Raw genomic sequence first — 24,976 nt, 5'->3', positions numbered from 1 at the left:
TGTGTTCTCTTCAGTCGCGTCACTGATTTTACTGAACAAAAGTTATGCGACCCCAAGAGAAAGACATCCAAATGAAGAACAGTGACTGACATCCTGACCTGTAAGTTCCGTTTTATTTCAATGAGGCTGCACCACAGCCCTCCACTAATGAGCATATTCGTCAGCAACAGTTAAAGGGTCAAGAAGATCGAGCTATGTACAGAAGAAATGCCTTGCATCATGTAGAAAACAGAATGACTCAATGTATGGCATGGTTTTAATTTTGTTGTTGTTTTTCATTATTTACCATCAAAAAAATAATGTCTGTTTTGTTTCTTTTTCTCTTTTTTTTTTTTTTTTTGTTGCTTACTGCAGCACAGAGTCATCAAAAAACTCGGCTTCACAACCAGCAGCTGACAAACAGGGAAACAAGAAGACAGCTGCTGCCAAGCTTTCATCCCCTGTCACCACCCCTGCCCGTGTCAGATCTCAGATGACACAGGGAGGAACAAGATACAAAACATCTAAATCTTCCACCCATGATGGGTAAGTTTCTGTGTGCTGGTATGGTCAGGGGTGTGTTTGTTTGTGTGTCTGTGTGTCTGTGTGTGTGTGTGTGTGTGTGTGTGTGTATGTATGTGTGTGTGTGTGTGTGTGTGTGTGTGTGTGTTATTGAAGATGTCTTTGTGTCCTGTGAGACTTAGTTCACCAAACAAATTTTATTGTAAAAGAAGTGTACATTGTGCAGAAGAAATGAAAACTCTACATAAAATCAAATTGTCCAGTCACAACCACTGTAGAATTCTATAAAAGTATATGAAATCGCCATTATCTACAAAACACACACTACACAGACACACACAGACACACACACACACACACACACACACTTTCTCTCTCTCTCTCTCTCTCTCTCTCTCTCTCTCTCTCTCTCTCTCTCTCACACAACAGTAACAACAACAACAAACACAAAGCAACCCAGTAACAGCAATATACTGACTCTGAGCTCAAGACCTCCATATGAACATTCCAGTGTGCCAAATTTCCAGATGAAAACACTGCACTATCAGCCAGCAGCACTCTTTCTGTGTCTCTGGACATTACCCTTTGGATGATTGCCCTCTTTCGCTTTGTCAAATCCCAGCACTCCTTCAAGTCCTTCCAGTTAAACCCTACCTCTTTCCAAAATAGCCCACAACTCTTTTGTCCATGGTTTCTCTAGCCTTCTGTCCTTTTTTTTTTTTCTTCTTTTTAAGTTTTATTTTTTATCCCTTTGTTTTAGAATTATGCATATAGCATGTGTGTGAAAGTTGTGAGTGAGAGTGCTTTGGTGTGTTTCTGCACAAGATTCAGCTACCTATATAAAATGCATTATTTAGTATTGATAGTGTTGTTATTGTTGATTTGTGTGGACTGTGTTGTTCAGAAATCTGCCTGATGAGCTCCTGCTGAACATCTTCACCTACCTGGACGTTGTGAGTCTGCTGCAAGCGTCACAAGTCTGCAGACGTTGGCGTGATGTGTCACAAGACAAGTGAGCCCTGCAACTTGATTTCCTCCTCCCCTTGTTCTGGGTCATGTTTCACTATTGACAGTCACACAGTACACACAACAACATAGTTCTGTTTCTTTCTGTTACATTCTTATGTAGAGATTTATTTATTTATTTATTTATTTTATTCATAAATAAAGTAGAGATTTGAACATAACAGGTGCAAGGAAGCTGTCAGAATCAGAATCTGGGATAGGTGATAATGTGTTTATCATCTCATTTGAATGACTAGTGTTCGGACCACTACTCAAGGTAGGTCTAGCAGAGGGGGGAAACACTGGGGAGCGTGGGGTATTCTCTTGAGCATTGAAGGAGAAAGGAAGCTATCAATCATAGAATCTGGGAGAGGTGTTCACTGCATGAAGGGGATGCCCAGATTGCCGTGTGGCAGAAGACTGTGACGAAACAAAGAAGGGCTTATCCTTATGTATAGGTCAGAATGCAACAGGTGGCCTTGGTGGGGTTGTTTAGTTCTAGAACTATGTAAACACAAGGTTACATTTTTTTTTACTGGCTTAATTCCCACACTTAACTGCACATACTTAACCGTGACCCGCAAGTGCAGACTCCGGCAGGGGTCTGATTCCTGTCCTGTGCAAACTACTACCCGCCTATGTGGAGAAAACGAAAGTAGCCCACATTATTACCTAGTCATTCCGTTCTGATTTGGAGACGAAGAAACTTTCTTCATTTAATTTGTATACCAACCTCTGATAGCTCTTTTCTCTTTATGTCTTCAGTGTCTGTCAGTCTGGTGTTTGGTGCATATCTGTTATGCATGTGTGGGTGTATGTGTGAATGTGTGTCTTCATGTTTTACATTTATTTGCTTATTTATCATCATTGTTGTCTTATTTATTTATTTATTTATTATTATTTTTATTTTTTTTAATTATTACTACCACCTTTTTTATATTCTAATTATTATTTATTTATTTATTTATGTAAGCTTATCTATTATTTATTCACCCTTTTTTTTTTTTCTCAAGGCCTGACTAAGCGCGTTGGGCTACGCTGCTGGTCAGGCATCTGCTTGGCAGATGTGGTGTAGCGTATATGGATTTGTCCGAACGCAGTGACGCCTCCTTGAGCTACTGAAACTGAAACTGAAACTGTCAGTCTGCTTGTCTGTTTATTTGTCTTAGCTCTCTTTCTCTCTTGTTGTCTCTCTTCATTATTATCTTCTTTCTCTCTTCTTTTTATTATTATTTATTTTATCTTATTTACTTAGAAGTAGTAGTAGTCGTAGTAGTAGTGTTTTTTGGTTGTTTTTTTTTGTTGCTGTTGTTGTTGTCGTTGTTGTTTTTTTGCTTGTTTAATTTCTTTGCCCTCAGGGCCAGATGAAAAAAAAAGTATGTGCTTGCATATTCCACTTCCCCTCATTAAAGAAAATTCATTCATTCATTCATTCATTCTTCCGCTGCTGCTTCAGTGCCAGAAGCACATCTGAAGAAGGGTTTATAACTCCAGACATTTTTGTTTTACTTCTTTGTGTGCAGACTTTCCTTTTCACACCTGTGGTTATCTCGTGTGAGTTATGGTTAGGAGGTATAGATTCTGTCGTTTCAGGCCTTCACATGAATAAGGACAGAAATGAACTGGAGAGAGAGAGAGAGAGAGAGAGAGAGAGAGAGAGAGAGAAGAATTGCCAGATGTTCAGGATTGTAGACAAATGAACTTCCTCTTTCGCTTCGTCAAGTCTCCACACTCAGCTCTTTCAAGTCTGGCCTTAAAACCCATCTCTTCCCAAAATAGCCTCCCTTCCCTGCCTCTTCCTTGTCTTTAGTTTCTCCAGTTTTAGAGTTATGTGTGCGTGAGAATGACTGGTGCGAAAGCGCTTAGATTTGTCTATGCACAAGATTCAGCGCTATATAAGTACCATTATTATTATTATTATTAAATGCAGCTCTGTTAAAAGCTGTCATAGTGTTTGGCTTTATTTTTTCAATTATTTTCAGTTCTTTATGGCAAAGAATATTGAGATGTTCAGTCTTTTAGGCAAATGCAGGGGTATTGAAAGTTGTGATCGTTAGTTGTTGTTTTCATCCATTTTTGTTTCCAGTTCTTTGTGGCAGAGAATGGCCCACAAGTACGCCAACAGAGGAAAGACCACCAAAGACGCTTCCACCGTCACCAAGGCAGCAGAGAACTCTCCTTCCTTCTCCACCCAGTGGAGGGATGTTTGCATTGCAAGGTCAGAGTTCACCCCCTGTGACTCGTCTTTTTAAAACACACCTTGATACCGCTACGCTTCCCTTGCATTAGTTTCAGTTTCAAGCAGGCATGGAAGCATGGATAAATAAACTCAATAAAGAAATAAATCAACATTTTAAAATTTGCGCACAGACACAATTGTGCACGCACATGCGCGCGCGCACACACACACACAGGTACATATTCACTTATACACATGCACATACATCATGTGCATTTACACTTGCACATACACACACACACACACACACACACACACACACACACACACACACACACAGGTACATATTCACTTATACACATGCACATACATCATGTGCATTTACACTTGCACATACACACACACACACACACACACACACAGGTACATATTCACTTATACACATGCACATACATCATGTGCATTTACACTTGTACATACACACACACACACATACACACACACACACACACACACACACACACACACATTGCACAACATTGCACATGCACCAATTTGCAATCTCACAGACCCCAGGCCCAGTCTTCCCCCAACACACATGTATACTAGGTCCCACGCTTCACATACACATACATACATTCGCATGTGCACACACACCCCCTCACTCACAGTGGCATACAGGTGTTATTTGTGTCTCACAGACACATAAAACATCACTCATTGGAATCACTGACTTGCATACAAACCCACCCCATACCTTAGCCCTCCTAGACACACACATGTAACATTGATACTGGAAACAAATAAGGCATGTGCCAAAATTTCAGCATCGTAAGATAAGAAAAGGAACTGAAGAAAACAAAACAGAACATTATTAATGTTACCATTACAGACATGACACACATTGCATTAGCCTCAGTAACTTCAGATAATTATATATATTTGTTTTTGGGCTGATGTGAGCTGATGTGTTTGCTGTCATCAGCAAGAGCGGCATGAGACCTGACGTGGTATTCCACTCCAAGGCAACGAAACAAGCAATTCTGATTGAGCTCATTGTGCCATACGAAAGCAGAATGGAGGAAGCCCACATCTACAAGACCGAGAAGTATGCTAGTCTAACCAGCAGCCTGAAAGAATCTGGCTTCAAAGCCAAAGTCCTCGCCATAGAGATTGGTGCAAGAGGGTTTGTGGGCGCATCTGCCTACAGCCTCATGAAACAGCTGTCGATTTCTGGCAGAGAGAAGACATGGGCTCTCAAGGCAATGGCAGAAGGAGCAGAAAAGAGTTCCAGCTGGATCTGGTCGAGGAGGAATGAAAGTAAACTTCATAAGGATTAAATTTCCCTACTCAAACTAGGTGTACAATGGCTCAGTGGTTAAAATGTTTGCCAGAAAAGGTGACTCAGTTCTGAAGTGACGACCACCCTGGAGGCGCGGGTTGGAACCTGCTGAGGACCAGGAGAGAAAAAAATGCGGCAATACAAGGGCATCCAGGAGTCATGACCTGGGTGCGGCCCGGCCCCCTTAGAGTGTAAGGAGTTAAGGGCCGAAACACTTGACTGAGGGGGGCTTCTCCTCTGAAGACTTTGTACTGTCCAGCTCTCCCTAGAGTTTCTTATCACATTGAAAAATATTATATGCATCTGTCTCTCAGTCACATTATTGCCATAGTGTCAGTAACACTTTTTTAACCAGTTTATTTTCTGCTAGCTTGAAAAAAAAAAAGTTAAAGGTCCCATAGCCTTTTGTAGCCACCAGGGCAGTGAATTCATATCCACTGTGTGTAGGGCTCTGCAATGAAGATGGGTACCAATCTTCTCCTTCTGCCATCTTGACATTGCCCTGCCACAGTCAGGTACCCGTTCCCACCTGGGTGGAGTGAGGAAAATCAGAGCAAAGTGCCTTCCCCCCCACAGGACACAGCACCATGCTGAAACGGGGCCTCGAACCCTGATCACTGGTGAACACTGGATCAGAACGTCCAGTGCCTGACCCATTCTGCCACGTTGCATCCTGAACATGAAAATGCAAGTTTAATTACACATACTTAACCATGACCCACTAGTACAATATTCTTTATCATCCGTGAACGGACTCGACGCGATCCGCCTTTTCTCCTCTATCTCTTTGCCAATTCCCACAGTATCAACAATGGAATGTGCCCCAATCCCTTTGGAAAAACAACACACACTGGCTTTGGATCCGCACGCTAGACAGGGCCCTATGTGCGATGCGTCCGTGGCGGCAGCCGTGACATCGGCTCACGCACCCCCCATGCGGCATGCCTCTTCCGTCTCGGATCCTATAGCGACCGAGGCGTTTTGGGATGCCCTCCCCATGTGTAGGGAGGAAGATATTGTACTGGTGGGTCACGGTAAGTATGTTACTTAAACGTAATTTTAGATCGAAAATTTCCTATGTGTGTGTTTGTGGAACAGGTGTGCAGCATGGCGCAATGCGAGGGCGCTGAAACTTGTGAAGGGAAGTCGGCTGAACCCTTTCACTGGTCTTCCCAAGGAAACGGAGAGAGTGCTGAAGTAAGTCCTTTGTTTCTTCTGTATGAACTTCTTTGCGATTGAGTTTTGTCTATTGCTAGGGAAAGGACTGTTGACAATAAATTATTGCTAGGAAAAAGAATTTTGCCCCTTGCCAGGGAAAAGCATGATTACAGTGTCTTCTTACGGAAAAGAAATATGTCTAATGCTCGGGAAAACAATTGTCTATTGTTGGGGGAAAATGATTTAGCCTATCACCAAGGAAAAGAATTTACCCTATTGCTTTGGAAAAGAATTCAGCAGATGGATTACGTAAACTGGAGGATTTGGGGAAATTTTGAAATGTTAATATTATTATGTGATACAGATTATGAAGGTACATTATGGAAATGATTCTTTGGTGGAAGAGCGTGTGTGATAGTTCAGAACTTGATTCAGCATAACAATTGGCGTATACAGTGGATATCATGGAGAACGTGCAAAAGATGTGAGAGAAAGAATTTTGCCTGTTGCTAGGGACATATTACTTGTTATTGTGTATTTGCTTGTTTACTTGAGTTGGCTTTTTTGTTTTTTGTCATTGACTTCACTCTTTTTGTTTGTATGATGTGTGTAAAAGATATGTGTGTGTCAACTTCTTGCCTTTACTTGCCTTGCCTCCTCCTGTTTTTGATCTGAGGGCCAGTGTGTGTGGCGTGTGTGTGTGTGTGTGTGTGAAGAGAAAGAGGGTGAGGGGAGCATGTATTGGTGTGTGTGCATGTGTGTCTGTCTGTCTGTCTGAGAGAGAGATTGAGTGGGAAGGGATATGAATACATGTGTAACATGTGCATGTGCACTTGCCGCACATATGTATGTTTGTGTTTTGTGTGGATGTGGATGTGTGTGTGTGTGCCTTGGGGAAGGTTAAAGCAGCAAGAGAGGATCAGTCTGCACCTTCCTACGCAAAGCCCATAGAATCACTGCCCCGATGACAACACACACACACACACACACACTATAGGACCTTCAACTTTGACGATAACCTTTGAGAAGTTCAGAAAAAGAGACAGCTTGAAATGAAATGATAGTTGTTGCCATTCCCCAGGGAGACAGGCATCACCTTCCAGCTGTCGCTGGTGGACAGCTACGGCAAGGAGTGGTGCACAGAGTCGTCCAAAGTGACCAGACACAAATCGTCAGCGGCGGTGGTCTGGCACTCTCTCTCCTTCCTGCCGCTGCCACAGGTGCGACGCCTGCGAATCCTGGCTGTCTGCCCGCTGTTCTACAACGACGCAGGTGTTGTGGTGAAAGGGAGGTGAGTAGGTGTGTGTGTGGGGAGGCCGGGGAGGAGGGGGGGTGGGTAGATTGAGGTGTGTGTGTGTGTATGTGTGTGTGTTTGGGGTGTACGTATGCATATGTTCATTTGTATGTGTGTGCACTTGTTTATTCGTATGTGTGTGTTTGTGTGTGTGTGTGTTTATGAATGCTTACAGATGCTTGTGTATGTTTGTATGTGTGTGTGTAATATGAAATCCATATGTACTTTGCCTGAGTTGTGGGAGTGTATCTATCATGCATCTAATCATCTTTTCACCTGAAACCTTTACTGTTGAGAATAACATAAATCTGTTATGTTAGAAAGAACGCCATTCAGCTCACTCTTTGTCTCTTCTGACCACCAGTCCCTACCAACGCTCTCTGCTGTGGGAAACCAACATACGACTGTCGGAGTGGACCACGGAAAAGCATCTGTTCACCGCAGATGACCAAGTCCGCCTGTACCATCTGCCTGGTGATCTGCTGCTAGCCACGTGGAAGGTAACAGCTTTAGTTTTTTGTGTTTTTTTTTCTCTTGTTTTCTTTGCTGCCCCATCATCTGCACCGTTTCAGTGGCATTACTCCTGTGCAGCTCATTCTGAGTCCCCTCTACACAGCCACACCCAGGTTCGTCTGTCAAAGTCCCAGTGCAGGGACAGTATTGGTGCTAGGTCGCCAGGAGACCACACACCAGAGGAGACCCTGCACTGTTGCCGAGTCACTTCGGTGGTGTTCAGTAGTGCCTGTTCTGATTTAACGTATTTAGGACGCCACCTACTAAGCCCCATACTGACGACAGTAATGGCTTAGTCACGGAGCCACACTGAGTTAGCGTCTACCCCCAAGCCACCACGTCCCTCTCGTGGCAGTCCCCCAAGAATCTGCCGACACTGAAGACCTTGACAAAACTCACTCCAAGCATGCAAGTGGAGGGGTGTCAGAACTTGGGTTCCTATGAGAGCAGGGTATGAAAGGCCACATAATTTGGGGCTATAGCTTTAGTTTCAGAATACAGGATACTGTGCTATCTCCTGTGAGAAAAAAAAATCATGATGTGAGACATATGAACAGCACACAAGAATCACAGTCTTTCAGTATGTGTTCATAAATGTATAAAGTGTTTAAATGTTAATTTGTAATAGACAACACACATACAATAATCACAGTCATACACATACAATAATGACAGATAATTGGCATACAGTGTCATACTGCAATTAAACATAGACATATAGTGACAATGAAACCTCATTCGTGTGATGTTTATGTAGAATGTGTGGCTCATGGCTCATGATTTATGAATATAGTATTGATTTGTTTGTACTTATGCTTTTGTGTGCATGTTTGTGTGTGTGTGTGTGTGAGAGAGAGAGAGAGAGAGAGAGAGAGTGTGTGTGTGTGTTCCGGACAACAGAATGCTATAGTGGTTTTGCCAATTAAAATTTTTTCCATGTTTTCCTCATGGGGTAGCATAAAAATCCCAGCTACACCGGGCATTGCGAATGTGTCAAGGGTCGAATGGAAAGTTTTTTCGTGAGGTTCCGTAACTATACACTCGCTGGCCAGCTGTTGATCGTGGTACCACACATGACAAGCTAATCTGCATATATATCTAAAATGGCATCATGGGCGATACAAGTGGAAATTTTTGGAGCAAATTAGATCGTAAAAATGATTGAAACGCTTCAACATTGACGAGGATGATGAAGATGTTGAATAAAGTACCTGCAGTGAAGAACGCTACCAGCAAGAGGGTACTGACAGTAACTCAGCTTCTGAGGGCTGTGAAGAGAGGGAGGGGGGTGGGTGTACACACAACATGAGTTACTTTGTTTTGTATTTTTTTTGTGATTTTTTATGGGTCGTCTGCAGAGGAAAGCAAGGGAGAAAACTATTCTGAAAATCTGGGTAGAAAGGGCTTTAAGGCCTCAGAAGTACATGCATATTTGAGAGTGTGTGTGTGTGTGTGTGTTTATGTGTGCATGAGAGTGTGTCAATGCCTGTAACATGTCTGTCACCAGGCTGACGGGGAAATCGCCTTCTTTGCAGCAGGGATTCACTATAATCAGCTGGTGCAGAGGTGTGTGCTGGGCAATGCAACGCGATGCTATGAAACACCAGCACACAAAGTTATACCAGACGACATCGACAGCACTTATGGTAACATATAGCATTATGTTGTTGTTGTTTTTATGATGGATTTAGACTCCTTGATACTGCCTTTGCATTGGCCAAGTTCAGGGCTAATGCCCAATACTTAGTTTTTGAGCCAAACATTTAGTTTTCAACATTTTAATTCAAGAAACAAGACAAAGTACAGTGTTTGATGTAAAAAAAAAAAAAAACTTGAGCAACATCAAGCTTCAGTTTATAGTTTTTTCCTTCAAGACTTTATGAACCCTGTACTCCGTCTGCTTCTTGATCAAGCATTTCATTTGGTATGTTTCATGAGTCATTGTATATTTGTGTCTGTGTGTGTGTGCACGTGTGCGCACATGTCCATGTGTGTGTGTGTTTGTGTGTGCGTAAAATGGTGATTGGACAGTTTCTTAGAAAACACTTGGATGGAAGGGCATTTCTGATTTCTGTGAAAATCTTCAGACTTTGGTCTTTAACAAACTAACAGAGGTGGATGGGAAGTAAATATATTGACAGGAAAAATGAATATTTACTCATTGATTAATGTTCGCATCTCAAGTATGTGTTCACTGTGTGTGCTGTGTGTGTGTGTATTACTTTCTTTGTTAATGTCTTTCTGTTTGGGTGATCATGATATTAGATGGGTGTGTATATGTATGTAGGTGTGTGTGTGTGTGTGTTTGTGTGCAAAATTCTGCAGAAGAAATCCACTCTAACAGGTACACAGATGTAATATGCATGCACTCAAGGCCTGATGAAGCACATAAGGTTGTGCTGCTGGTTAGTCATCTGCCAAGCAGATGCGGCGTAGCATGTATGGATTTGACCGAACGCAGTGATGCCTCCTTGAGAAACTGAAACTGAAAATTGTATGTGTGTGTGAGTGTGTGTGTGTGTGTTCGTGCACATGTGCTTGAATCTATTAGTACAATCCATCCCATAACTTCTTCTTCTTCTTCTGCGTTCGTGGGCTTCAACTCCCACGGTCACTCGTATATACGCGAGTGGGCTTTTTACGTGTATGACCGTTTTTACCCCGCCATGTAGGCAGCCATACTCCGCTTTCGGGGGTGTGCATGCTGGGTATGTTCTTGTTTCCATAACCCACTGAACGCTGACATGGATTACAGGATCTTTAACGTGCGTATTTGATCTTATGCTTGTGTATACACACGAAGGGGGTTCAGGCACTGGTAGGTCTGCACATATGTTGACCTGGGAGATCGTAAAAAATCTCCACCCTTTACCCACCAGGCGCCGTCACCGTGATTCGAACCCGGAACCCTCAGATCGAAAGTCCAACACTTTAACCATTCGGCTATGGCGCCCGTCAATCCCATAACAAAACGGATGTCCTCACACACACACACACACACACACACACCCCACTGTGATAACCTGCAGGACTCCACGACTACAAAGCCACGGTGGAGCTTCGCTCCCTGCACCAGTCGCTGTGGTCCCAGCAGTTCTCTGCCCTACACTGCCCCAAACCCAGCGCCCCCTGCAGGGAGCTGGTCTTCACACTGGTCCGGCATGGCAGCATCGTTGACCACACGCCGCTGGAGAAACAGCTGTGTCTGACGTGGCGCACAGAGCTCTTCAAAGGCAGTGTGGAGGTGGGTCCGAGGCAGGGGCTTTGTAATTAAAACAGTGATCATGATAATGATAATAGTAATAATGATAATAATGCTATGACAGGTGGAATAGACGAGTGGATAAAGCGATACTGGATCAGCAGATGTACAAAATCACTGACTGTCAGTTTTTGATGTTTCTTCTTTTTTTCTTTTTTTTTTTTTGCTGCCCCATCATCTGCACCATTTCAGTGGCATTACTCCCACGCCGCTCATTTAGATTCCCCCATACATGGCCACACCCGGGTTCGTCCGTCGCAGTTCCAGCGTCGGCAGTCCACAGGGAACCATCGATGTTAGGTCGCCAGGAGGCCACACACCAGGGGAGACCCTGCACTGCTGCTGAGTCACTTCGGTGGTGTTCAGTGGTGCCTGTTCTGATTCAATGTAATTAGGACACCACCTACTAATCCCCTCACTGACGACAGTAATGGCTTAGTCGCAGAGCCAGACTGAGTGAGCGTCCCTCCCAGTGTGGAGACCGCCACCACGCCCCTCAAACAACAGTCCCCCATGAACCTACCAACACTGAAGACACTGACAGGACTCACCCCAAGCACCGAAGTGGAGGGGTATCGAAACTGAGGTCACCATGAGAGCAGAGCATGAAAGACTGATGTTTCTTAATGATGATTCTGCCATATACCTGTAGCCTTCGTCATACTGAGGAACAGTGTGATGTCTGTATGATAACCTTGTGTGTGTGTGTGTGTGTGTGTGTGTGTGCAGAACATGGCCTGGCTTGATGTGACAGTCCTGGATGAGAGAGGGGAGGTGTTTCTTACTGTCAGGTCAGTGTGTGGTCATTATTATTATTTTCTTTATTTTACCAAATTTGTACTTGTACTTGTATTTCTTTTTATCAGAACAGACTTCTCTGTGTGAAATTCGGGCTGCTCTCCCCAGGGAGAGCGCGTCGCTACACTACAGCGTCACCCCCTTTTTTTTTTCCCCTGCGTGCAGTTTTCATTTGTTTCCCTATCGAAGTGGATTTTCTACAGAATTTTGCCAGGAACAACCCTTTTGTTGCTGTGGGTTCTTTTACGTGAGCTAAGTGCATGCTGCACACGGGACCTCGGTTTATCGTCTCATCCGAATGACTAGCGTCCAGACCACCACTCAAGGTCTAGTGGAGGGGGAGAAAATATCAGCGGCTGAGCCAGCACTCTCAGATTCTCTCGCTGCCTAGGCGGACATGTTACCTCTAGGCCATCACTCCACTTCATGATTGTTCCTACAAATACTTGACAGGGGTTGGCATCTCTGAGCATAACCTGCATGTGACAGATGGAGAAGCGGTTGTTCAGACACAGTCCCACTCTCTCAGCCTCAGAAGTTCGGGTCCAGTGGAACGTATTCGGCAGCAGTAGATGGCCTTGACGTCTTTCCTGCTCTGACACGTCCTTTGCTTTCCATCGTGTGCTTCTGCGTAACACTTCTCTCAGCTGCTGAGTCCTGAGGATTTCCTCTGCCTGATCTGCCCAAGCAGTCTTCACATGCTGGGATGAGCATGTCCATAGAATGTTTGACAACAGGGTGAGCCCTCTCTCCTGACAGGTGCAACACAGTCAAGTGGTCAAAATGTTGAATCGACAGACAGACAGAAAATACGAAAAAAAACTTAGCCGTATGAAGAGCACAGGAACAGGAGTCATGATGGCTGCCGGAAAAAGAGGGCGCTAGTCAGGAGGGCAAAGGGGAGGTTACCTACTTCCAGGAGGTTATCGGCCATAGCTACTTTTGTTTTCTCCGCATAGGCGGATAGTAGTTTGCACAGGACAGGAATGTCAGACTCCTGCCGGAGTCTGCATTAGTGGGTCACGGTAAGTATGTTACTTAAACGTAATTTTAGATAGAAAATTTCCTTTTGAGGGTCCGATTCCCGGTCTCGGCACCTGTTGGGTAAAGGGTGAAGATTTTTCCATTCTCCCAGGTCAACAGATGTGCAGACCTTTTAGTGCCTGTACACCCCTTTTATGTGTATACACATGCGGAAGATCGAATACGCATGTTAGATATCCTGTTATCCATGTCAGTTTTCAGTGGGTTCTGGAAACAAGAACATACCCAGTATGCAAGTGTTTATGTATCATTGTATTATATCATTATAAGTACGTTATTTTTGTATCATTATATTATATAGTTCATATCTGAGCATGTCACATATGATTTAAATTGTAGTTTTGTTTCTTCCAGCTCTCCTGTCAAAGCACACAAGCCTTTCGTTCAAGGTAAGTTCAAACTGATTAACAAATTTTTAAAAAATGTTTTAAGAAACTGTTGTAAATCACATAGATTCCTATAATACCCATGAACAATAAAAAGAATATATATATACATATATATATACATAAAATGGAGATTATTGTAGCTGAAATAGAAACTAAGCAAAAGAAATGTAACCCTTTTTTTTCTTCTAGTTTTGGGGCACCATGGGAGAGTTGATCAGGCGTTGGACTTGTGATCCAGTGTTCACCAGTGATCAGGGTTTAAGGGTTTCAGCATGATTGGTGTCCTTAGGAAAGGCACTTTACTCTTCGTCCGGAGTGAGTTAACTCTCTCCATACGAACAGTGAAAGAGACGACGTTAACAGCATTTCACCCCAATTTCCATCATCAAAATATTGCAAGTGGAAGGCTCTTATACTGAAGAGGTGAATGTTGACAAAGAATACCACAATTCTGACGACGGAAGCTAAAGGTTGGGTCATTCAGACACCCACTGGACATCCGAGGGGTCTGTGTAGAGGAGAAGAGAGGACTGGCCATACTGAGTTAAACCTACCTGGTTTCACTTCACATGTTTCAGCTGTTATTACGTGTGGCAGGTTCAGACTTTGAGTACGAGGACAGCGATCACCTGTGTGTGGTGTACGAGGGAGACAGAGCCTCTGTACACCTGCAGATTGGAAAGGTGAGACTTGGCCCACAGTTGTGTGTGTTTTGTTTTGTATTGTTACTGCCCCCGAAAGCGGAGTATGGCTGCCTACAAGGCGGGGTAAAAACGGTCATACACGTAAAAGCCCACTCGTGTACATTCAAGTGAACGTGGGAGTTGCAGCCCACGAACGCAGAAGAAGAAGTTTTGTATTGTTACTACCGTATAAAGATCGCCCACACTGATGAGTGTCCGTGTGGCACTGGACCCCAGACCCCTGAACACATCCTCCAACACTGCCCAACCCATGAAGCTCTACGGCGTCAAACCTGGCCAGGGGGCACAGAGCTACAGGCGCAGCTTTGGGGAGACCGCCACGACCTGGAGAAGACCGTGGGTTACGTCGTGGCGATGGGGGTGACCGTCTGACGCAGCCAAAACATCGAACGCGGAAGAAGAAGAAGTATTGTTACTGTTTGTTTTTTGACAGCAGATGTGCTGCAGTGTATATGAATCAGTTCCACCCGCTGTTGCACCTTCTTGAACTGTGATGAACTGTGGATGTTTGTGGTGCTTGTGGTGTAGAATACAACTGTCATGTTTGTGTATGGCGTGTGTATGTGCTGTGTGTGCACATAGCGCAGATGTTGTTATGTTTTCACATTGATGTGTGTGTGAACATTAGTGCATGTGTTTTTTTTTGTGCATGAGTGTGTGTGATGTGTGCACCTTTGTGCATGTGTTATATGTGCATATTAGTGTGTGTCAGGTGTGTGTATTGTGTGTGATGTGTGCACTTTTGTGTGTGTGATGTGTGCAAGTTAGTGTGTGTGATGTGTGCACTTTTTTGTGTGTGATGTGTGCATGTTAGTGTGTGTGATGTGTGCACATTTGTGTGTGTGATGTGTGCATGTTAGTGTGTGTGATGTGTGCACATTTGTGTGTGTGATGTGTGCATGTTAGTGTGTTGTTTTTTTTGCACATCTTTAATTTTGTGTATGTTCAAAAAGGTTAAAAGAGTATGTGCATCTCTGTCTCTTTATATATATGGTTTAATGAAACATAGTTTTGGGTATGGTTTTTTTTTTCAGAAAATTCTTATCACATTTGAATAGCACACAACATAGGAAAACCATTTCTAAGTAGATAGACAGGCATCTATCAGTCTGGGGAGACTACGGAGTTGTGCCGTGGTTGGTGATTGATACAGTGTCAGGTGTGGCGGGACAGGCCAACACAAAAGTGACAGTCCCACCCAAAAATATCTTACATCACTCTTAAATAAGTCATATCACTCTTCTTCTTCTTTTTTTCAGACTTCCCCTGGGAAGGCTTTCATGAGACATCTAGAGCTGCGAATCAAAACCAGCGCAGTCAACGAATGGTTTGGAACCAAGTACCCCACCCCGCCTGATGCCAAGTCCTCGGCCTCTTCAGCTCCTGGTAGCAGAGCACCTTGACTTCAGCGGTGGGCAGACAAAGTCAGTGTCAGTGTGTTGGCTGCCCGTGAAAGGGGTCACTGTGTCGCTTTACTGCTGCATGGAAAATGAATGATCAGCGCATCGTGGTGTTTCGTTGTGGCATGGAAGCTGATCAGTGGGCTGCTGTGTTTGTTTTGTGGCGTGAAAAATCACCAGCAGTCAGTTGGAATTGTTTTCATTATTTGTTGTTGTTTGTTTGCATGAAAAATGCCATGTTGATTAGTTGCATGGAAATTGAGCAGTGAACTGCTTCACTGCATAAAAACTGAGCAATGATTTTGCTATATTACTGTGTGTTGCGACTTCCAAGCAACCATTTGTGCAATTTTATATCATACACTGCGTTTCTTGAATAATTGTGCCCTGGGTTTCCAGAATTTATGTCATGAAAAGCTGGATTCAGAGCTCCTTTTGAACTGTACAGTTATGGTGTGAACTGTTGGATGTCATGGTTTACGTTTAGCACACCACATTCCCAACTGTGATATTCTGCTCTTCTGTTCATTGAGGTGGTGTGTGCAGTCACTGTTCTTTTAAGGGAAAATAGAATGATTGATATGTTGCAATTTTGGATAAATAATTGATATTTGTATCTGATAGTATCATAGATTATGATCAATGTTCACATTTTTTTTTTTTTTTATGGTTTTGGTGTATGCATGTTTGTGTGTGTTCATATTGCTACCACTGATGTGTTGTCATTTTCAGTGGAAGGAAAATTAATGGTGGATTTCAGATGCACCAAGTTATTCTTAATTGTTTTTAATACACTGTATAATTATTGAATATGCAATGAATCAAGTCTGAAATCATTCAAAACCACAAAAATGAGGAAACCATTGTATGGTGCTGAAGCCAGAACATCCATCTGCATTTCTGACAGCACTTGTGTTGTTTTGAGTTGTGAAATATCATTTATCTTGCATGTGCATGTGTGTGTACATGTGTTCATACTACATGTGTGTGTGGTACATGCGCACATTGTGAAATATCACGTATCTTGCATGTGTGTGCGTGCGTACATGTGTTCATACTACATGTGTGTGTGGTACATGCGCGCATTGTGAAATATCACGTATCTTGCATGTGTGTGCGTGCGTACATGTGTTCATACTACATGTGTGTGTGGTACATGCGCACATTGTGAAATATCACGTATCTTGCATGTGTGTGCGTGCGTACATGTGTTCATACTACATGTGTGTGTGGTACATGCGTGCATTGTGAAATATCACGTATCTTGCATGTGTATGCGTGCGTACATGTGTTCATACTACATGTGTGTGTGGTACATGCGCGCATTGTGAAATATCATATATCTTGCATGTGTATGTGTGCGTACATGTGTTCATACTACATGTGTGTGTGGTACATGCGCGCATTGTGAAATATCACGTATCTTGCATGTGTATGCGTGCGTACACGTGTTCATACTACATGTGTGTGTGGTACATGCGCGCATTGTGAAATATCATATATCTTGCATGTGTATGCGTGCGTACATGTGTTCATACTACATGTGTGTGTGGTACATGCGCGCATTGTGAAATATCATATATCTTGCATGTGCATGTGTGCGTACATGTGTTCATACTACATGTGTGTGTGGTACATGCGCGCATTGTGAAATATCATATATCTTGCATGTGCATGTGTGCGTACATGTGTTCATACTACATGTGTGTGTGGTACATGCGCGCATTGTGAAATATCATATATCTTGCATGTGCATGTGTGCGTACATGTGTTCATACTACATGTGTGTGTGGTACATGCGCGCATTGTGAAATATCATATATCTTGCATGTGCATGTGTGCGTACATGTGTTCATACTACATGTGTGTGTGGTACATGCATGCGCGCGCGTGAGAGAGAGAGAGAGAGAGAGAGAGAACACATACCTCTGTATGTGTTGCAGTGGAGGGAGGTGGCAGTGTTAATGTCATCCAGATGCCAGCAGTGTGTGTGGACGGCCCAAGTCACCCACACTTGTGCAAGGCAATCAGTCACTGCCGATTCAATATTTTGTCACCTCTGTAATCTTTTTCTACTGTCCCTTGCCAGTGATTAACAGTATTGTCTTTGATATAAATGAAAATGAACTTACTGTTTAAATATATCTGAATTATCATTTCAAGCACTAAATTAAAAGAGACAGTAAGTAGTGCTGCTCCTCCCCCTAACATTTTTTTTCTGGCACAGGAAATGCCAGCAGTCCAAAGAAGGAAAAGCCACTTGCCAGATTCCTTGTTCCAGGGTTGCTGCGTTCACCTTATACAGCATCCAAACAAAGATCTACAATTTGCCAAGTCATTCCATAAGCTTTTTAATTTGTAGAGCATAGTTCCCCCAGAGCATACACTGGAAAGTGTAGGTATTGTTTGTTTCTCTGGCTTGCCCAGACCGGCAGGCTATGTCAGCAGTGAAGGAGGATTCTGCCTGCCCGCGTCTGCTGGGAATGGAGCCAGTACTGGCAGGCATGACGCCTAAAGGTTGAGATGGTTGCTGGCATGTTTGTGAGGGCGCAGTGCACGAACAAGAACTATTTGGGCATCCATTCAGCTTGAATCAAAACTATTTAGCCATCCATTCAGCTTGAATCAAAACAATTTAGCCATCCGTTCAGTTTGAATCAGAACTATTTAGCCATCCACTCAGCTTGAATCAAAACAATTTAGCCATCCGTTCAGTTTGAATCAGAACTATTTAGCCATCCATTCAGCTTGAATCAAAACAATTTAGCCATCCGTTCAGTTTGAATCAAAACTATTTAGCCATCCATTGTGCTTAAATCAAAACAATTTAGCCATCCGTTCAGTTTGAATCAGAACTATTTAGCCATCCATTCAGCTTGAATCAAAACTATTTAGCCATCCATTGTGCTTGAATCAAAACAATTTAGCCATCCGTTCAGTTTGAATCAGAACTATTTAGCTGTCCATTGTGCTTGAATCAAAACAATTTAGCCATCCGTTCAGTTTGAATCAGAACTATTTAGCCGTCCATTCTGCTTGAATCAAAACCATATCACACGGTATATCATTCAGTGTCAAAACAGATGCAACCAACCTCAAACTAGTTATATCCAGGGAAAAGTAGGCACACAGGCTTGAGCATTACTTGTTTAACTGGGCCTTAAAAGTGTTGTTTTTTTGTTGTTGTTTGTTTTGATTGTGGTTTTTTTTAATAAAGAAAACCCAACTTCTCACAAAACCACTTTTCAATTCACAACAGGGGAGACCTTGTGCAAACATTTAATCCTCATTGCATCACCATGACTAGACAACCATTAACAGATCCTGGAGGGAATGACTTCTAACAGAAACACTATACAGTCAACTTAACAGGCCACACATCCAAACGTCAAATGAAAACTCCATCATCAAAAAGCAAAATGAGTGCTTACATTTTTATCCAAGTGCTTTTTCATCTAATGCAGAATAGTGAGGTGAGGTAATATTTCTTCTAGGCATAAAACTTAAAACGCAGAAAATATCAAGCGTGAAGAAAAAAAGTGACAAACAAACGACAGAAAGACAACAACAACAACAAACAAAAAAAAGAGTTGAAACTGATGACAAGCCTAAAATTATAACACACCACTAATTCTCTCAGGCATTTTTTTTTTCGTTTGCTTGGTTTGAAAATGAAATGAATATCTTGTGGTCCTCTAGATCTTTGTGAACTTGTTTCTGTTAGTCTTGCGAGTAGTTGTCAAGAATGCAGTTAGTAATGTTAGTGACAATGACTCGTCAATGAAAAAGACAGAGCATCTGCATAACGGGAATTCTTCTTCTTCTTCTGCGTTCACCCGTATGCACACGAGTAGGCTTTTACGTGTATGACCATTTTTACCCCGCCATGTAGGCAGCCTTACTCCGTTTTCGGGGGTGTGCATGCTGGGTATGTTCTTGTTTCCATAACCCACCGAACGCTGACATGGATTACAGGATCTTTAACGTGCGTATTTGATCTTCTGCTTCCATATACACACGAAGGGGGTTCAGGCACTAGCAGGTCTGTACATGTTGACCTGGGAGATTGGAAAAATCTCCACCCTTTACCCACCAGGCGCTGTCACCGTGATTCGAACCCGGGACCCTCAGATTGAAAGTCCAACGCTTTAACCACTCGGCTATTGTGTCCGTCACAGGAATTCTAAAGATCCACGGTGAGAAAATGGTTGACACCCTGACACACTATCTGCAGAACAGTACTGTCAGATCATTCAGTATGGCAAAGCCTCAGATAAAACATAACACCGCTTCAGGAAACTTGATACTAAGTGTCGTTGATTTCTGACCATAAAGCAGTGATTCATTCTTTGACAGAGAAATTTGTGCACCATAGGTTGGGGGGATGGGGGGAGGAAAAGAGATATATTCAATGTGAAATGCTATCATGGTATAGTAATTACCCTAAAACACTGACAAGGTGGGTTTGTGTTTGAAGCCCAACGGATTCCACAGGGTTTGCTACCATGGTAATTACTGCTATAAACTGATGAGGAGATCCGGTGTTGGAAACCTATCACCAGACCAAAGATCATTGTGTTATTTTCATTGTTTTTTTGGGGTTTTTTCCAATCCAGCAAACCAAACCCCTCCCTGGACACCCACTGTGTCAATCACGAACTGATTTCTGTGACATGTGTCACTGCACCCTTATTGATAATCATAAAACAAACACAACTAGTATCATGGTGAGCTCACTTTCAGTTTCTCCATCATTCCGTTTGTTAAAATGAATGGTGGAGGGAGAAAACTGGGCCCCGCCTTCATATGCCGAGCCCTAGACACAGTGGATATGAACTCACTGCCCCAATATAAAAGGCCAGAGGACCTTTTAACCTTAGTCTTCAACTGGGAAGCAGTCTAGTTCCAGAACACTTGTGGGGTGGTTTGATTTTCTGGTGTTTTTTTGTTTTTGTTTTGTCTTTCTTTTGATGAGAAGAAGGGGAGTGAAGTCATGCACATGTCTTCTTGCATCATTCGCAGGTGCAAGCTGTCAAAGAAGTATATAATTCTAATATATGAACACAGTAAACAGCCTGTTTTTGGATGTGTGCGCATGTTTGAGTGCATCTAATTTAACACAGTAAACAGCAAGTTTTAAGATGTGTGCATGTGTTTGAATGCTTCTAATTCTTGAATGAATGATGGAATTTCTTTCTTGTTTATTCAGGGATTATACTTAAACGCACTTTATAACGTTGTGTGTCAATTGCTACAGTATGTGACAGGGGGAACAGCAGTGAGGAGTATGGGGATAAAAAAAATGAAATAATTAACTTTGTACTTATGGGGATAAAAGATAACTTTGTACTTACGGGGATAAAAGAATCAAGTAATAAACTTTGTACTTATGGGGATAAAAGAATCAACAACTTTGTACTTATTTACCAAAATACTACATAGAAACAAGTATGTAAACTTTACTAACTGAACTCCAACATTTTAAGCAAGAGAAAAATTGACATGCCAGTAGAACTGAAGGGCAAAATTCTCTGAACTGAGTTGAAAGGGAATATATCACACTGGGAATAAATGCCAAGTGTACACTAAACAGGGGTCAAAATATTGACATGTCTAAAATGTACCATCATTTGTACATTAGTCAAAAGCCTCTCTCTCTCTCTCTCTCTCTCTCTTTCCTTTTTTAAATATCCTCAATAAAAGCTGCTGAACTAATTAAACTGTTCTCAAAATAGTAAATCATACAAAAATGTGTAAACAGATACAAACAAACACAGTATTCATTCTTGAAACAAATTACACACTGATTTGGAACATTTGCAAGTCTGCACCAAAACAAACTTGGAAGGCTTTTTTCCAAACCTCCAGAGAGAGAGCATCACGTGCACTTTCATCGCAGGCTTTATCATCATCGGCTCCAGACAGACTACCACGAAGAGAGAGCAAGAGAGAGGCAAGCTAATTACTGATTGGACTCAAAGTTATATTTCACACAAGCTTAAGACACATTAAAAAAACACAAGATCTGAACTCCAAGTCTAAACCAAACAAAATGTGGATGGCTCACTTTCACATTACTCAAAATCTTCAGATGATCCACAACCAAATAAAGCAACCTAACAAATTACTCACAGTCAAACACTTGTTTAACCTTCGCCGGACGGTGTGGGTCCATGTGGACCCAGAAGGGTCTTTAAATGCCAATATCTCGTATATTTATAGATGTTTTTCAATGAAATTTTAGATATGCTCCAAACACACAAATCCCCTCCTTTTCCTAAAATTTCGAAAATATGGGTCAAAATTTCAAAAAGTAATTAAAGGTGACATTTTAACTAGTCACTGATGACCGTGTGGGTCTGTGTGGACCCATGGCTCGCAAAGAAGAGAAAACTGTGTTTACCCCTCCGCAGACGGCCTGGGTCCGTGTGGACCCATGGCTCGCAAAGAAAGAAAACTGTGTTTACCCTTCCGCAAACGGTGTGGGTCCGTGTGGACCCATGGCTCGCAAAGAAGGAAAATTGTAACCCTTGGCTACAGAGGGCGACAATGGGGAGGTCTGTAGGACCCCTCTTTGCATGCTGGAGAGAGAAACTGAAACCGATACTGGCACTTCTGAAAGTAACAAGTTCTGATGAAGCGGCGGGTTTTTCCCACGTTCTCTCCTTGCTACGAGTATCTCTCATGGAGGCTGGACAGTCACTCTGATACCGTCATTGACAGACCCAACATTTTTGAAGCCCTTGTCACCTGCGCTGACGCAGAGGAAGACCGTAATTTTGGTGAGTAAATCAACATTTTGAGTTAGAATTTAAACCACTTGACTATTTATTAGGGGAAATAAGATTGATGGGTCGGGGGTTTGGGGAGTGCAGAAATGGCTTGTATCTATGGTTTGTATCTGTCTCTGTCTCAGTTCAAGTTGCATCCCAAAGCTAGCCAAAACTAATCAATAACGTAAAAAGGTGTACTCAGAGGTGTACTCACGCAGTACTTCATGCGTTCACAGATGCCGATAGAGGAGTGGATCGGGGGATTAACGTATGTGATTTATAAAAACCAATGAAACCCACTGTTTTGCTTTCCTATCCCCAGAAGAAGATTTTGGTATGAATGCCTACTTTCACTTTCAATTGTTGTATGTGTGTATGTTTGCCTGTAGTCTACGTATGTGTCTGGGGAGACAATGGGGGTGGGGGGTGGGGGGGGGGCTTTCTCTCTCTCTCTCTCTGTTTTGGTGCTCTAGTGTTTATGGGTTAACTGTTTACAAGTGCTTACATGTGTCTGCATTTTTGTTGCTTGTCATTTTTAGTAGCGAATGCTTTCAATGTTGCCTGTTTTTTTCGATGACAGGGTGTGTGTGTGTATGTGTGTGTGTGTGTGTGTAAAACATAAATGCAAATTTATGGAATCATATCTGACTATATTGTACCTATCTCTTCTTTTTTTGGTTACCCCAGATGAGCAAAGAACACGGATTGCCAGTTCCCAGGGCCACAAACAAGAAAGTGGCGATGACTAGTGACGAAGAATTTCTTCCACCTGAGCCTGATGCGGAGTCCCCTAGTGATGATGAACCAGATTTCGAAAAAGATGAAGAAGTAGTATTTTCTCAGTCAGGTGAGGGGCAAGAAGTGCCACCAGATTCCAACACATATACAGCAAAGGACGGAACAAGATGGAGCAAAGTTCCAGTGACTGGAAAAAGAAAGACACCGTCTAAGAACATTTTCAAGCGTCCCCCTAGTCAGGTCCCTGGAACCCAAAATGTGCATGATCCGTATGATACATACAAACTGTTTATTTCAGACAAAATCATTAAAGACGCTGTCCGTTTCACAAATTTGTATGGACAAAATCAGTACCAGGAAAAAAAAAAGATTGTGACGATGTTGAGAATGAGGCCTTGATTGGCGTGTTGCTTTTTGGGGGGTCAAAAAGCAGAACATGCTTTCCACCAGCGAAATTTGGGATCTGGAATACGGGGTCAGTCTTGTAAGAGCAGCCATGAGTAGGGACAGATTCAAAATCCTCATGTGTTGTCTGAGATTTGATGACAAATCCACAAGATCAAACAGAAGAGCAAAAGATTCATTTGCCCCTTTCAGAGACGTTTGGGACGAATTCAACAAAAACCTTAGTACCTATTACATTGCTGGGCCCCTTCTAACTGTGGATGAGCAGCTTGTGCCTTTTAGAGGCAGGTGCAATTTCATCCAATACCTACCCAGCAAGCCCGATCGCTATTGTATAAAGGTGTTCTGGATTGCTGACTCAGCCAATAATTTCCCTCTCTTGGGAATTCCATACCTTGGCTGGCCCCTCGGCCAGGGCAGACAGGTGAATCTTGGAAGGAACATTGCCCTTCAGCTGGCAGCTCCATTCTTCAAGAGTGGAAGAAATATTACATGTGATAATTATTTCACAGATTTGGCTTTGGCCGAGGGCTGTCAAAACAATGGCCTGACAGTTGTAGGGACAGTCAGATCCAGCAAAAGGTTTCTACCCTACCCTTTCAAAAGCAACAGAAACCTCCCACTTCACGGCAGCGAGTTTGCTTACAATAAGACTGTCACCCTTGTTAATTACCAGGGGAAGAGAAGGAAGAACACCGTTCTCCTCAGCTCAATGCATGACGAGGGGATGGTGAAGCCAGGGGCCCCCAAGCAGAAGCCTGAGATTGTTCTTTTTTTACAATGAGACAAAGGGGGCCGTAGACTCTCTGGATAAGCTTGCCCATGCTTATACCTCAAAAAGAATTTCCAAACGCTGGCCATTTGTCATGTTTGCCAACATCATTGATCTTGCTACAGTGGCTGCACGCTGTGTCTGGTCAATCAAATTTGAAGATGATTCTCTTGCAAAGAAAGATGCACGGAGTGCATTCATCCAATGCATCAGTAAAAGCCTGATGTTGCCACACATGAAGCGCCGTCTCATGCACACAAACATGCACCGGGGCACTCTTGATCTGATGAAACGTTCAATCAAGAGGATTGAGCTGGAGTCAGAAGGGCACAAAATGTCAAGAGCAAAAACGGTCAGGCAAGACAAGTCTGAGACAGTAAGATCAGGTGAAGCTGCCAGCACATTGCACAAGAGGCAAGCCAGTTCTGATCCTGGAACATCAAGTGAAGCTGCCCCCACACAGCGCAAGAAAGCACGCTGCTTTTTCTGCTCATGGAAGGCTGATCGAAAAGTGGGACAGAGGTGCCAGAAATGCAGTCAGCATGTTTGTCCCAACCACATGCAAATTCTTTGCCCTTCCTGTGCGTGCTCAAAGTAAAAACGCTGAACTTGTCAGATCATGAGAATTCTAAAATGCATACATGTTCTTCAGCTATACCAAATGCAGTAAAGATATGGTATTTGGCTCTTACACAATGT

The 24,976-nt window shown here is 42.9% G+C and overlaps 1 protein-coding gene across 1 annotated transcript in view; it reads left to right on the top strand.

Annotated features, from left to right (window-relative positions):
- Window positions 1-17,447, top strand: part of LOC143300390 (F-box only protein 15-like) — a 19,646-nt gene extending 2,199 nt beyond the window's left edge. The window contains exons 2-13 of the mRNA XM_076614018.1: window positions 355-525; window positions 1,406-1,513; window positions 3,593-3,724; window positions 6,126-6,224; window positions 7,267-7,476; window positions 7,844-7,979; window positions 9,500-9,638; window positions 11,022-11,236; window positions 11,984-12,045; window positions 13,451-13,485; window positions 14,083-14,168; window positions 15,449-17,447. Coding sequence (XP_076470133.1) covers window positions 355-525; window positions 1,406-1,513; window positions 3,593-3,724; window positions 6,126-6,224; window positions 7,267-7,476; window positions 7,844-7,979; window positions 9,500-9,638; window positions 11,022-11,236; window positions 11,984-12,045; window positions 13,451-13,485; window positions 14,083-14,168; window positions 15,449-15,592 — 1,537 coding nt within the window. The 3' untranslated portion in view covers window positions 15,593-17,447. The remainder of the gene's footprint in view (window positions 1-354; window positions 526-1,405; window positions 1,514-3,592; window positions 3,725-6,125; window positions 6,225-7,266; window positions 7,477-7,843; window positions 7,980-9,499; window positions 9,639-11,021; window positions 11,237-11,983; window positions 12,046-13,450; window positions 13,486-14,082; window positions 14,169-15,448) is intronic.
- Window positions 17,448-24,976: the final 7,529 nt, after the last annotated feature.

Source organism: Babylonia areolata, chromosome 26 (assembly GCF_041734735.1).
Source record: "Babylonia areolata isolate BAREFJ2019XMU chromosome 26, ASM4173473v1, whole genome shotgun sequence".
In the NCBI taxonomy this organism is placed as follows: Eukaryota; Metazoa; Mollusca; class Gastropoda; order Neogastropoda; family Buccinidae; genus Babylonia; species Babylonia areolata.
This window is presented reverse-complemented; position numbering and strand designations above follow the sequence as displayed.